The sequence below is a fragment of the Mastomys coucha genome, unplaced genomic scaffold (assembly GCF_008632895.1).
Source record: "Mastomys coucha isolate ucsf_1 unplaced genomic scaffold, UCSF_Mcou_1 pScaffold21, whole genome shotgun sequence".
Lineage (NCBI taxonomy): Eukaryota > Metazoa > Chordata > Mammalia > Rodentia > Muridae > Mastomys > Mastomys coucha.
In genome coordinates this window covers 135233245-135248817 of record NW_022196904.1, presented here as the reverse complement: position 1 = coordinate 135248817, position 15573 = coordinate 135233245, and the positions used below count along the sequence as shown (strand labels likewise).

At 41.5% G+C, this 15573-nt stretch overlaps 1 protein-coding gene across 3 annotated transcripts in view; it reads right to left on the bottom strand.

The window, feature by feature from the left end:
• The window catches only part of Chka (choline kinase alpha), a 48725-nt gene that overhangs the window by 31741 nt on the left and 1411 nt on the right, over positions 1–15573 (bottom strand). For all 3 annotated transcript variants that reach the window (XM_031389113.1, XM_031389114.1, XM_031389115.1), the window contains exon 2: positions 2847–2958. In XM_031389113.1, the coding sequence (XP_031244973.1) occupies positions 2847–2958 (112 nt within the window). The remainder of the gene's footprint in view (positions 1–2846; positions 2959–15573) is intronic.

Below are 15573 nucleotides of genomic sequence, written 5' to 3'. Positions count from 1 at the left end.
GAAATCCGCCTGCCTCTGCCTCCCAAGTGCTGGGATTAAAGGCGTGTGCCACCACCGCCCATTTTTTTTTTAAGAGTTTTTTAATTTATTTCATGTATGTGGGTACACTGTTCCTGTCTTCAGATACACCAGAAGGGAGTAAAGGGGGCATCAGATCCCATTACAGATGGTTGTGAGCCACCATGTAGTTGCTGGGAATTGAACTCAGGACCTCTGAAAGAGTAGTCAGTGCTCTTAACCGCTAAGCCATCTCTCCAGCCCCTGGTATGTGGTTCTTATCTGCTAAGAAACTACATGCACCTTTCTACTCAGAGGTTGGCAAGCATGGTCTTCACTTTTTACAGCAGGGTGTCATTTCAGGAATGGAAGATGATTTAACATTTTCCTAATTAAAAACAAAAACAAAAACCTGGAGAGATGTACCTCTCCCCAAATTCAAATGGTCTCTTGTAAAATATATTCTACTCTATTAAATAGTTAAGAGTTAATTAATTCTACCCTAAATAGCTTTTAACTATTCTGCTATTTAAATTTTTTCTTACATCTAATTTAGTGTGTTCACTGTTGTTGCTCACATGCTAAAGCACACATGTGGAGGTCAGAGGACAGTTCCCAGGGCTTGGTTCTCTCCTCCTACCATTTAGGTCTCAGGGATTGACCTTGAGCCACCTGGCAGCAGGCACCTTTACCTGCTGAGCTGTTTTGCTAGTCCACATTCTGCTATTTATTTCTGAGTTACCTAACAGTATGGGTTTTTCTCAAAAAATAAACTGAGGCATAGAATTCTGTTTGAAAAAAAAAACCAGAAAAATGTGTTTCCAGATACTTGCATTATCTTAACTAATTTAAGACTTCTAGACTGTTTCAATTCCAAGCTGGCTTCTGCAAAGTCACTTATATGGAACCTACACATAGAATTCAGCTATCCAGTAGACTAACTGCCAATTCCATGTGACAGTGTCAATTTGAATAGAATGTAAATTCAGTTCATCAGCCACATTTGTCATATTTCAAGTGGCTGACATTCACGTGTACTTAGGTGGTGACAATCAGACTAGACAAACTGTCTAGTGACATGCAGAGCATGTCAAAACTCTCATTACTGCAGCAAGGTCTAGGCATGGCGACTCAGGCCTATAATCCTAGTATTGTAACTTGGAGACCAAGACACAATACTTGGAGGCTGTGAGTTTGAGGGTGGCCTGCTTGGGCTACAGTGTGGAGCTCCTGTCTCAAAAAACAAAATGAAAGTTTTAGTGTAACACATGAAAGAACATACTGTGAGCATTTAAAATACTTCTACTGGGGCTAGAGAGATGGCTCAGGGGTTAAGGACACTGCTCTTCCAGAGAACATGGGTTCAAATTCTAGCATGACAGTTCACAACATGACAGTTCACAACATGCCTAAAACTCCAGTTTCAGGGGATCTGCTACCTTCTTTCTTCTCCTGGGGCACTAGGCATATATCCAGTGCACATAAATGCAGACAAATATGCCCATACACATAAAATAATTGATTTTTAAAAAAAGAAGATGCTTCTACTTAAGTTGTACATAGAAATGGCAGATTCAATAATCAGATTAGATGTAACATAAGTGATTTCAGCAGCTATTTAAAAGTACTGCTGAAATAGAAAATCAAGACTGGAACACATCAGACAGTGATACTCAAAGGAAAAAATTTAAGACTGATTCATTAAATGTGCCTAAAGGACACCAATTATTTCAAAAACGATGTTTTAAAATGTTACTTTTGGGCTAGAGAGATAACACAGTGGTTGAGAGCACTGGTGATCATCTAGAGGTTCAGAGTTCGATTCCCAGCACCTACATGGCAGTTCACAAAGTTCTGTAACTCCAGACCGAGAGGATCTGATGCCTTCTTCTGGCCTTCAAAGGAACCAGGCATGCAAGTGATGCACAGACACACATGCATGCAGAGCATCCATACACACAAAATATTTAAAAAACAAAGCAAAACTACAGTTTGGCAGCAAGCCTAACAGTACGTGGCTGTAATCACAGAATGCAGGAGGCTGAAATAGCATGATCTCAAGTCTAATACAGTTTAGATTAATATACTGAGTCCCAGGCCATCATGAGCTACAGTGAAATCCTGCCTCAAAAAACCAAAATAAGTAAAATATGAAGATTACCAATCTAACAATTTCAAAGTTTTAAAAAACTCTCAGAGAAATGTTAATAATTCAACCATTCACCTGCACTGAGGTCATACTTTGTTAACTATAATATTCTTTAAAACTCAAATAATTCAAAAAAGATGCTAATAATTGTACATACTTTGAGTAAGAGCAGTTGCTTTGCAGAGAGGCTAAGTAAAATTCCCAGCACCTACATAGCAGCTCACAACCATTTTAACTCCAGTCCTGGGGGAAATCTGATGCCCTCTTCTGGCCTCAACAGGTACTGCATGCACATGGCAGACAGACACACACAACCAGACAGGCAAACAACCATATGCATAAAATCAAAATGTTTTAAATAAAAATTGTACATACAGGATAAAATATTGCTGATTATGTCTAAAATACCTTCCCACGTTAAAATTTATCATCTAAGAATGAGCTGAAAAGTTCAATGAGGAAATCACTATCAAAGTCAGGTCAAAATGGTTTCTCTAGGTCCTAGTTTACTAATTAATACTAGATTAAAAAATAAGAAGTGATATACTCTAAACAATAAGCCAAGTATGCAGCCCAATTAAAATAAAAGCAGTAAGTATCTTTAGTACATGTCTACAGTATTTAGGATCTCTTTGCAGGTATCTTAGGAAAGAGTGAAATGTCAGTGGACCAACCCCTCCCAGGTGAACCCTGAACTCACCATCTTTAAGATTGCCCCATACAATCGCAAAAGCACTTTCCGAGGTTCATCGCCAACACTGGCTATGGAGTCTGGCAAGGAGCACTGGAACAGCATGTTACTGAGACCACCCCTGCAAGAGAATACACAGAAAGAAAAGTTCAGTCATTCTTCTTGGGTGAATACAGACAAGCTGACAGATACTCATCTGGGTTTTGGTGTATTCTCTCAGGATATTTGAAATGTGAACTCCCATTTTTCAAACAAATGAGTTCTATTAAACAGATAAATCCTCAATCTGGTTTTTCTAAAGTTGGGACCATCAACTCACCCTTGTAGGACCAAGGAAGAAGCCCCTTAGCACTAAGAATGGGAATGTTCAGATGCTTCTCTGTAGATTATTATTTTTCTAGCCTACTACTGCCATTATATTATCCTGATCACTATCAAAATCCTTGGGCAATTTTTTTTTTTCCATTGGTAGGGTGCTTGCCACTGAGTAGATGTAGAGATCAGAGGACAACCTGGCAAAACCTAGTACTGTCCTTGTCCTTCTATTATGTGGGTCTCAGGGGTCACTCATGTTAGTAGGCTTGGAAGTAAGTGACCTTCTCTAGTGAATGTTCCTCGCCCAATTGGGACAATCTTAAGACTTCTCTAAGGCTTTTCAATTTGGTGTGTAAGTCTAAGACTTAACTATCTTATGCTAAGGCTAATAAAAATACCAACCATTTTTAACTAAGTCTTTATAAGAAAAAACAATTTACAACATTAGGGGCTCCCAGGAGATAATAATGACCTACAGTCATATTCAGCTCTCACTGCTAAACTCAAAAGGAAATTACAAGGCTCTTTAAACAGTAAACAGGGGGCAAATTAACTGCCTTGGCTGAAGAAGACCAGGGACAGAAGACAGTTCTTAAAATGAACAGATAACACAAAATTCTGTACAATTATGAATTCAGATAAAAGGGACTTCAATTGTAGTTCCCCAATTCCTATTCTGATTCCCATTCAAGATCTAAGAACCCCAGGAGCTAGTGAGATGGCTCAGCGGTTAAGAGCACACTGACTGCTCTCCCAGAGGTCCTGAGTTCAATTTCCAGCAACCACATGGTGGATCACAACTATCTGTAATCCAATGCCCTCTTCTGGTTATGTCTGAAGACAGCAACTGTGTGTGTGTGTGTGTGTGTGTGTAAATAATAAATTATTTTTAAAAAAAAAATCTAAGAACCCCAAGCTGGCCTAGAAGTATCTCCAGGTATACATCACAATACCCAGGTCGATTTTTTTTTTCCCTTAATCAGTTAAAAACTTCTAAATACTCCTATACAACTCTACTTAGTTTAGGCTTTTGTTTCTTTTGATTGGGTCTTTTAAGACAAGGTACCACATATACCAACCAGGCTGGTCTCAAGTTCACTTCACTATGTAGCGAAGGCTGTATTTGAACTCCTGATCCTCCTGCTAAGATAACTCTCACCTCCCAAAGCAGTTGGAGCTGTTTTTCAGTAGGCTGCTGCAATCAATTCTCAATGTCTAGGAATGACAGCTTATTCCCAGAAGACAAGGCAATTGTCACTTTAGTTTAAAAGCCCAGAAAAGTCACCAGGGAGAACAAGCAGCTTTCCTCTTCCTAAACTAAGCTGGAGTAGTGCCTCCCTCTCCTGAACTTATCACAATTCCCCACCACATGCAGCTACAGCCAACAGGAGCTTCTGACTACCAAGCAACAGGACAAGCCCTCATTTTTCTTCCTGTCACATATTCTCCAAAGCTTAGTCAAATAAATGCCAGCACAGATGAACTACTGTTCTAAACTGTGTGAGTTGACTCCAAGTTTGTCTTCATATTCACAAAAGGCAGGCATGCTAGGAGAGTCAAAAACAAGCTCACAATTCAGACACCCTTGGTCTACTGTGTTACCTGCAGTCCCAGTTAGGCAACACACTGAAATGAATAAGAGGTTTGTTACAGTTTGATGTTAGTCAAAATGAGTGAAATGGGGTCATTACACCAGTAGCTGAAGAACCATGAGAAACTAACCAAGGAAAAAAAACCACAGTGACCAATGAGTCAAATCCTATGACTGGCAACAAGACCTGCTGCCAACAAAAGCCATAGAAATGACAGTTAAAATACAACTGCTATATAAAATTATCAAAAATATCATAGGTAAAAACTCAGATACTATTTCGCAAGGATGTCAAAGACTTTGAACCCACAAACTTATCAGCATCTTATTTAGTATTTTAGAATAAATATGAGTTCCAATACAGCATAGCAAGCACAAGATACTGAAGCAAAAAACAACACAACAAAAACACCAGCATAACCAGTAAGAAATAGCAAAGAACAGCAGAACCAGGTAGATCTCTGTGAATTCTAAGCCAGCCAAGAATACATAATAAAGAAAAAAATAATTCTTGGGCTGGAGAGATGGCTCAGAAGTTAAGAGCACTGACTACTCTTCCAGAGGTACTGAGTTCAATTCCCAGCAACCACATGGTGGCTCACAACCATCTGAAATGGGGCCCTCTTCTGGTGTGTCTGAAGACAGCTACAGTATACTCATATGTATAAAACAAATAATTTTTTTTAAAGATTTATCTATTTATTGTATGTAAGTATACTGTAGCTGTCTTCAGACACCCCAGAAGACAGCACCAGATCTCATTACGGATGGTTGTGAGCCACCATGTGGTTTCAGGGATTTGAACTCAGAACCTGTGGGAGAGCAGTCAGTGTTCTTAACCGCTGAGCCATCTCTCCAGCCCAATAAACAAATAATTCTTAAAAAAAAAAAAAAAAAAAATTTCACCGGGCAGTGGTGGCACACACCTTTTATCCTAGCACTTGGGAGGCAGAGACAGGCAGATTTCTGAGCTCGAGGCCAGCCTGGTCTACAGAGTGAGTTCTAGGACAGCCAGAGCTACACAGAGAAACCCTGTCTTGAAAAAAAAATTCTTGGATTTGTTCAATACCACAAAAATTAAATAAATGTATAAATAAATAAGTAAATAGATTTGAAAGAATGCATACAGATGACTCACAGACTTTACTGACCTGGAGTCATCATTGTGAACATATTACTGTAACTGCAGGGAGAAAGAGCAAGAAGATGCATAGAGAAAAATCAATGGATTCTAAATTAGATTATGAAATGCTTTTGATTCTTATAATCTTGCTTTTTCTTACCACATATTTTCTGTTTAAAAATATAGGGTTGGTAGCACTGCCTTTAATTCCAGTGTTAGGTTTCAGGTGGTACATATATCCAGAAATAAGCACATGCTGGACTACCGAAGGATTCTGTACTGGCTGGTTTTGTGTGTCAACTTGACACAGGCTGGAGTTATCACAGAGAAGGGAGTTTCAGTTGGAAGTGCCTCCATGAGATCCAGCTGTGGGGCATTTTCTCAATTAATGATCAAGGGGGTAGGGCCCCTTGTGGGTGATGCCATCCCTGGGCTGGAGGTCTTGGGTTCTATAAGAGAGCAGGCTGAGCAAGCCAGGGGAAGCAAGCCAGTAAGAAACATCTCTCCATGGCCTCTGCGTCAGCTCCTGCCTGAGTTCCAGTCCTGACTTCCTCTGGTGATCAACAGCAATGTGGAAGTAAGCTCAATAAACCCTTTCCTCCCCAACTTGCTTCTTGGTCATGATGTTTGTGCAGAAATAAAAACCCTGACTAAGACAGATTCCTAGTAGTTGGATAAAAGCCAGCATTCCTCCTGTCACCCAAAAGGAGTAATTTTCCTTGCCGCTGGCCATGTAAAAGCCAGAAAAGTAATACTTGCATATAATCCCAGTGCACCTCTGTCAAGATGAAGGGCAGAGACAGGATTCCCAAAAAGCTCATGGGCCAGCTGCCTAGTATATGCAAGAAAGAAACCCTGCCTCAAACAAAGGCAAATGTTGAGGTCCAACCTGAGGTTGTCCTCTAAACTCCATATATGTGCTATGGAATATACCTGCTAGGGTCACTCCTCCCCTACCTTAAGACTCCCTCCAGCTCAGGGTTTCCCTCCCCAGCTACTCACCCTCCTTATAATCCACATGATGTGTTCAACCTGTGCTCTCTCAGTCCTCACGATGATGATGAGAGCTCTGGTCTGCTTCCATATCTCTCTGCACTGCACTCCTTGCATATACCCAGCACTCAGGAGGTTGAAGCAGACAGGTTATAAGTCCCAGGCAGACTGCCAGGTCTCTTTGTCTGTCTCTGACACACACATGCACACGCGCACACACACACACACACACACACACACACAACACTAAGAATAAGGTTCTCGTTATCTAAAGCTTTCTGCAAAGTTCCTTAGTCCAGTCACATAGCACATAGTCACATAGCATATTCTGAACACTTCCCAAGGCTTTTGGCCCAGATGTCTTTCATTCCTGAATTTCCTAACAAGAACTCTTAAAAACCAAAATGTTTCCAGCCATGGGGTGGCTGGAGATTTAGTTCTAGCACTCAAAGAGGCTCAGCCCTCAGAAGGCAGAGGCAGGAAGATCTCTTTGAGTTTGAGTCCACTGTGAGCCAGGGCTACACAGTGAGTCTCGGGTTTTTCATTCATGTAAGGACTAAGTGCATGTTCCTGGCTTCACCCATCATTTCACTCTAAAGAACTAGAGTTTCGGGTTGGAAAGATGGCTCAGCAGTTAAGAGCACTATCTGTTCTTCCAGAGGTCCTGAGTTCAATTCCCAGAAAGCACATGGTGGCTCACAACCATCTGTAATGGGGTCTGATGTTCTTAGGTGTACATGCAGATAGAGCACTCATATACATTAAATAAATATAAATAAATCTTTAAAAACTAGTATGATTTTATTTTTAAAAAGGAGGAGGAAGAGGAGAAAGAGGAGAAAGGAAAAGGAGAAGAAGAACTAGAGTTTCAACTGGGTAGCACATGCCTTTAATCCCAGTACTTGGAAAGCAGGGGCAGGTGGATCTCTGTGAGTTTGAGACTAGTCTGATCTACTGAGCGAGTTCCAGAACAGCCAGGAAACTGTCTCAAAAAAACAAAATAAAGCAAACAAACAAACCCAAGAATTGGCTAGCTTGCTTAGTTTTCCCAACTTGTCCTCCTCAAGAATTGAGGAGAGGAAGAAAGAAAACAGCCTGTTCCCTGTGGGAGGTAAACAGAGACCTGTCTTCTGACTTCAAAGGCAGTGTCAGCTCAAGGGCAGCAAATATCAATCACCCAGGAGACTTAAGAGTAGGGACCGATTCCCACACACAGCAACAAAACCCCAGCTGGAACTTGAGAAGAAAGCAAGATGGCTATGCCCTTGGCAGCTGTAAACAAATAATGTCCTTCTGTCTCACCAGTTCCAAAGACCTTCAGGATGAGACACCACAGCATTGTCTTAAATTATTGTTCCTTCTGCAGCAAGCACTTGCAGGCACAGGGAGCCTGTCACCTTGCTGTCAAAGTGCAAGGAAGTCAAATATAGGCAGCTTTTCAAACCTTGGCAGCCTATTTACCCTTCGTACCAATCACTGGACACCCTCAAGTCAGGCTGGCTATGAAAACTGCTTTTCATGTTTGGCTACTCTGAAAAGTTCACATAGATGATACGTATCTTCCACATATAAAAGGGAGTGGAATCTGACAAAATATTGGCACCAAACTTTCACAATCCTAAGAGTAAAGCCAAGTAACCATGCCTTACTTATTCCACATCATATGACCTACATTAAAACATCCTTAAGCACCCGCAAGCTGACACACATGTAGTGATAACTATGGGAACTTACTAATATGTATTTCTTGGGCGAGTGACACAACCCTTTAATCCTAGCAATCAGGAAGCAGAGGCAGGAAGATCTCTTATGAGTTCATAGTGAGACCCTTTACAAAAAGAAAATAAAAAATGAAACAAAACAACAATCCTAACAAAACAAAACAAACAAAAAACACTCAAAAGCCTCAAATCAGTCTAAAGCCAGCAAATGTGAGGCCCTCCTCATTAATATACTTCTCAAAAACAAAATTTGCTAACTAAGTGTAGTGGCACATCCCTTTAATCCCAGTGCTTGAGAGAGAGAGGCAGGTTGATCTCTATAGGTTTGAGGCCAGCCTGATCTATATAGTAAGTTCTTGGCCAATCAAGGCTACACAGAGAGGCCCTGTCTAAAACAAATTCATAGATGTGTGTGTGTGTATTTTTAACCATTGAGTCTCATCTCTCTAGTCCCCACCCATCCCTCAGTCCTTACTTTGTAAGTGTTCTGCCATCAGCCTAGAGGCTACTGCAATACTAAAAACACAATGAGAAAGATTAGAAAGTGCATTGTGAAAGACAGATTACAATTTCTATATGAAAAACTAAAAATAAGGGCAGACAAGACTCCAATGGAAGGGAAGGCCAGCAAAAATGAGGTATGGTGGTATATGCATTACCTCTGCACTCAAGTAAAGGCAGGTAGATTTCTGAGTCTGAGGCCAGCTTGGTCTCCACAGCAAGTTTGAGGCCAGACAGAACTATATAGTGAGACCCTGTTGTAAAAATAAAAGAAATAGCCAAGCAGTGGTGACAAATGTCATTAATCCCAGTACTCAGGAAATAGAGGCAGGTGGATCTCTGTGAGTTCAAGGCCAGTCTGGTCTATACAACAAGTTCCAGGGCAGTTTCAGGATAATACAGAGAAACCAAGTCTCGAAAAACCAACAATACTAATAATTAATTAAAAAAATCAACAACAGAACATAAAGCATCAGTGTAGAAACTGGACAAGCCAAAAGACAAGGTGCGAGGGCATAGAAGGCAGATGGAAAGAAAACACACCTACAATTTCAACCAACAGTACCTAAGCACCACTCAGCTTAGGGGTAGCCATGTGTTCAGAACTCCCATCCAAAATAAAAATTGATGCAACATTCAGATTTCCAGTTTCCAATATGGTATACAGAAAAAGCCAATCAATCCAAACAAGAAAAAGCTCTTCTTAGATTTATCAATGAGGTGAGGTTGCAAGCAGCCTGCTCCCCAAAAAGTAAGTAGACAGACTGGCAGAAGCAGAGCAGAAACCCATACAGCACCTAGTACAGGACAGGAAACCCTCATAACTGATAAACTGTTGTTAGAAGCTCTGTGTGAACAACTCACAATTTCAGGGATGAAAGGATATGCAAGTGTGTACCTAAAATCCCAGCACTTGGGTGCTGGGGCTACACAGAAGCAAGCAAGCAAGCAAAAAAAGGGAGGGAAAGAGAAAGAGTGTGGTGGTGGGGGTGGGTGGGTGGGTGGGGGGTTACTTCAACCAGTTTCCTGTTACTGCTCAGCCTGCAGACCTTTCAACAATATATTCAAAACTATTTTTAAAGAGGGGGCCTAGAGAAAGTGATGTATACAGTTAAGAGCACCTTGCTGTTCTTGCAGAGGATCTCAGTTCAGTTAACAGCACCCACGTTAGGCAGTTCACAAGTACCTATAATTCCAGCTCCAGAGGATCCAACACCCCTCTTCTGGACTTTCCTATAAGCAAGCATATTCTCATTCTCTCTCATTCTCTCATTCTCTCCCTTTCTCCCTCTCTCCCTCTCTCTCTCTCTCTCTCTCTCTCTCTCTCTCTTTCTCTCTCTCTCTCTCTCTCTCACACACACACACACACACACACACACACACACACCCAACTAGAAATAAACCTTTGCTAGGTTGTGAAGTGATCCCACCACTTAGGAGGCATAGGCAGTTGGATCTCTGAGTCTATAGTTGGCCCGGTCTACAGAGTGAGGTCCAGGACAGCCAGGACTACACAGAGAAACCCTGCCTCGAAAATAAATATAAATCAATAAATAAACCTTTAACAGTGAGGGGCAGGAAAGAAAACGGGATTATTGTGATCATGTTCAATCACTGGCCTCTTAACTCCCATGTCTGAATTCTATGGGAGAAGAAGCATGAACCACCTGGAGGTCAAGCATTTGTAGAACCTGAGTTAAGTATTTATTTAAAACAAAGAATCACAGGCATGTGGTGCACATATATACATGCAAGCAAAACACTCATAAGATACAAATTATTTTTTAATTTAAAAAAAAAAAGGAATCTTGCCACACACACTTTGCATGACGGTGGTATTTGAGGTGTAAACTTCAAGGAAAGTCAGTCTCCTGCCTCCGCATTGTCGCCTGGCACCCCAAACTTAGAGGTAGCCCAAATATGTCCTTGTACTTGTGTGCTAGGGGCCCACCAAGATAATCATTTCTTAACAGCTAGAAAAAAGAAAATTCGGACATTGCACTCTGACCTTCACCAATGTTCCAACGTCCTAGTCAAACCCTGGCTTGGAATGTTAAGTCATTCTAACTAATTGCCTCCAGCACCGTGGGTAGGGCACTGAAGCTCACAGAATGAGAGACTTATCCCAGGACAAGGTCAAGTAAAATCCTCATTCTCTGTCATGTACTATAGCTGAACCACTCCTAGGAATTAGCAAGAGACTGTCTCTACTTCCTCAAAAGATTAGCATAGTGGGCGTTTTACCTAAAATGGGCTGGACCTTAATCTGAGAGTGTATGTATGTGTGAGAGTCTACAGCATTGAGCATTCTAGATTCAACAGTCTGCATTCAGCATTCAGACTCGCTCGCACTCGGACTAGAACCAGAACTTAGGTGGACTAGGGCTTAGATTCATGCAGTCCGTAGTCCCCCGGGTGTGCTTGGGCTCAGGGGGTGCAGCACCAGTGGAGATTCAAGAGATTGAGCATTCGAGATTCAAGCATTCAACATTGAAGATTCGAGCATTCAACACTGAGGACTCGAGATTCAAGCCTCTACCCTCCTGGCTCGCGCACCTGCAGCCCCCTGGGACTCCAGCCAGGAACATGCAGCCTGAACATACTCAGAGCCCAGGGGTGCTGCACCAGTCCAGAGGAGATGGCTGCTGTTTTAGACCTAGTGTATTTTAGGTGGCCTCAGATGTACCTTGACTACTGAGTTGCCAGATTTTTCATTTTTCTCTTTTGCAATGATTGTAAAAGCCTCATGTCATTTTTTAAAGAAATACACTCAGACCTTACACCACTCATGTCTAGTCTGTTTGTCAAAGCCAAATCCCGTGCACACCTGGCCAGAACCCATCGTCCCACGGAACAAGGGACCCCGCAAGAAACCCCAGTCCGTTGCAGAATCTGGGCTGGAGAGATGGCTCAGCAGTTAAGAGCACTGATTGCTCTTCTGAAGGTCCTGAGTGAGTTCAAACCCCAGCAACCACATGGTGGCTCACAACTATCTGTAATGAGATCTGACGCCCTCTTCTGGTACGTCTGAAGACAGCTACAGTGTACATGTATAATAATAAATAAATCTTTAAGATTTAGTTATTTATTATATATAAGTACATTGCTGGGATTTGAACTCAAGACCCTCAGAAGAGCAGTCAGTGCTCTCACCCAGAGTCATTTTACCAGCCCTTAAATAAATCTTAAAAAAAAAAAGGGGGGGGCGGGACAGTGATGGCACAAGCCTTTAATCCCAGCACCTGGGAGGCAGAGGCAGGCGGATTTCTGAGTTCAAGACCAGCCTGGTCTACAGAGTGAGTTCCAGGACAGCCAGGGCTACACAGAGAAACCCTGTCTCGAAAACCCAAAAAAAAAAAAAAAAAAAAAAAAAAAAAAAAAAAAAAAAAAGAACTACAATAATTAAGAAGGGAGGCTCAGCAGTTTATGAGCACTTGCTAGCTCTGTCCTCAGAATCATTATAGCAGCTCATAAACACTTGTAAGTCCAGTTACAAGGGATCAGATACCCTTCTTGTCCGGTCTCCATGGAGGGTGCATACAAGTACATGAATGCATGCAGGCAAACTACTCATACACATCAAATAAAAATAAATAAATAAATAAACAAACAAAGAAAGAAAGCCAGGTTTATTGGCACATACCTTCAATCTCAGCACTTGAGACCAAGATCTCTATAAGTTCAAGGCCGGTCAGGTCTATATAGTGAATTCTATGCCAATCAAAGATATACAGTGAGACTATGTCTCAAAAAAAAAAATTAAATGAAACAAAAAATGTTGATAAAAATAAACCTAGAAAAAGACCACAATAATCAATACAAGTGCAGAATTTCTTGACGAAAGAACTGGCACCCAGATCAACAAAACAAACAGAGAGCCCACAAGTAGAAACAATCTTTGACAAGAGCAAGAGCCATGCCATAGAGAAAAACATTACTTTAGACAATTAGTCTTGAAACAAACTGGACATCCACATGCATGCACACATAAAAGAATCCAGAAACAAACACTTTTAAGAAAATAAACCTCAAATGAAATCACACACCTAAGTGTAAAATGCAAAACAGTAAAATTTCTGCACACCAACACAAAATCCAGATGATGTTATGTCTGATGATAATTTTTTAGTTAACACAATGAAGGCAAGATGCAAGGCCAGGTGTTGAGTGCATGCTTTAGCTTGAGTTCAATTCCTGATACTGAAAAAAATAAAGACAAAAAAAGGAAAGCCAGGCTCAGAGATTCATACCTGTAATCCCACAATTTTGGAGGATGAGACAGGATTATTGTGAGTTTAAGGCCAGCCTGAGCTACAGAGTGAGACTCTGTCCAACTACTCCCCCCACCAAAAAAAAAAAAAGACTAAAAAGAAAGCCAAACTAGTACAACTTAGAGGTCATTTTTCAGTACACAAGACCATATCCCAAAAAGTGATGAATGTGAAATGCTCTCTAGGAATCAGTCTTACAACAAAGGAGAAACAAGTCTACAGCCAAGCATGTTAAATGCTGATGTCAAGGCCTGTAGGTCGGAAGTACTGGAGAGGAAATATAGATGGGGGAGGAGTTCCCTCTCTCTGGTTCTCCCTGAGTAAGGCCTTGAAGCAGGGATTTTAAAACACATCAGGGAAAGGACTGCCAAGCAGAGGGTAGGAGCAAAGAAAGGCCTAGTACTGAAACACAAAGCTCATTCAGAAGCACTGAGCCCAGTGGAAGGCGTTCAGACACCGTGGTTGGGGGAAGGGCAATGATTTTAAAAGAGTAACAACACAGTCCCAGGTAGACTGGAGCCCAAGTTTAGACCTTGCAAACAATTTTAGGTTTTATTTCCTAGCTACAAAAGCCATGAAGCAATGGATGACATTTGAGAAGCCTCTGGCAACAGGATAGAGAATGAACTAGATAGAAAGTAGTATACATAAAATGCCGAGATGCCCTGGGACCTGCTGTTACCATGTGACTAAGTAAAAGGTATTTCTGAGCCCAGGTCTTAGAGACCACAATGGAGAGACTTCTGGGGAATAGAGTAAATAGGACGAAGGGATTGAAGCCTGACTACTATTAAGGCAAGGACAGAAAGTGCACTCTGAAGTGGGGAGGAGCCAAAAGGTTAAACCTGGGACAGGCTGAATGGATTGAGATAGATAAACCAGGCAGATGGACTGGACCCAGCAAAAGTAACAGCCAGGTCACTAACTTAAAGATAGTTACCACCTGCTTCCCCACATCTTAAATCACTTTTTCACCTTATTCAACATATTCTATAACCACAGACTATCTGGCAGGTTTACAGCATGCCACACTTTAAAAGATACTGCAATCCAAAAGGAAAGCCCTGTCTTCAAAACTAACTCTTAGAAAAAAAAGAAGACCCCAAAACATTCTCCGTACTTTTGCAATGACTGGTTTGAGCAAAACAGATTTAACTGATGAGTGACACATTCCCTGGAGACAACCACAAACAGGCCTAAAGCTGGGTACAGGGCTGTCCAAACGGACCCCAGAGCCAATGTAGAAGAGGGAAACACCAGAGAGCTGTCAATGAACCTCAGGCAAGTCACTCCTCTAGAGTTTTGGTTTGGTTTCACAAAGCAAGGTCTCATGTAATCCAGGCTGGCCTCCAATGTCAAACCTGCTATATAGCCCAGGCTAGCCTTTAACTCTTGATACTTCTACCTCCCCCTCCCAAGGGTTGGACAAGCACATCCCCTCAGGTCTAGCTTTACTTCGATAGAAGAATGTGCCACAGTAATCTTTACCATTCTCCTGGTGAGAACTCCCAAGCCTGTCCAGAGACAAGTTTGGGAACAAATTTTTCTAGGACACTCAACAATGATTTAAATATCTGTGGTCTTTTTCCACTTCCTACCAACTACCTTTTAAATATCTGCTCATAGACACATCTGACATATTCTCACATCCATGAGGGACCTGAAAAATGAAAAGCAAAGAGGAAGTGCAGTCCATCCAAAGAGTTAACTTTGCTGCATTCATGACTCTGGGGAAAGACTGGGCATGGAAAAGGAGTCAAATGACTAGAACTGGATTTGAGGATTATTGATGGCAGCCAGCCAGACAGCCAGTTTCTAGACACTTGGCACTCAACTGGGTCAACCAATCAAACAGAAACTGGTAGAAAATGACCAAATGGGTTTTTAGAGGTCAAAAAATCCAACCTGTATTTAATACTGAATGCCAAGCACTTGTGCAAAAATGGCAAGAGTACAGTTACATTTCTCTATTAAGTCTGAATACATAAAAAACTATTTTCTAATCTAAGGTGAAATATATTTAAATGTAAAAGGAGTGAGGACTGCCAGGCATAATTCCAGCACTTGGGGAGGCATAGGCAGTGGATTTCTATGAGTCTGAGACCAGCTAGCTTGTCTACAGAGTGAGTCCCAGGACAACCAGAGCTGCATGGTGTGTGTGTGTGTGTGTGTGTGTGTGTGTGTGTGTGTGTGTTAGCGCATGTGAATATGCTTGCTTATA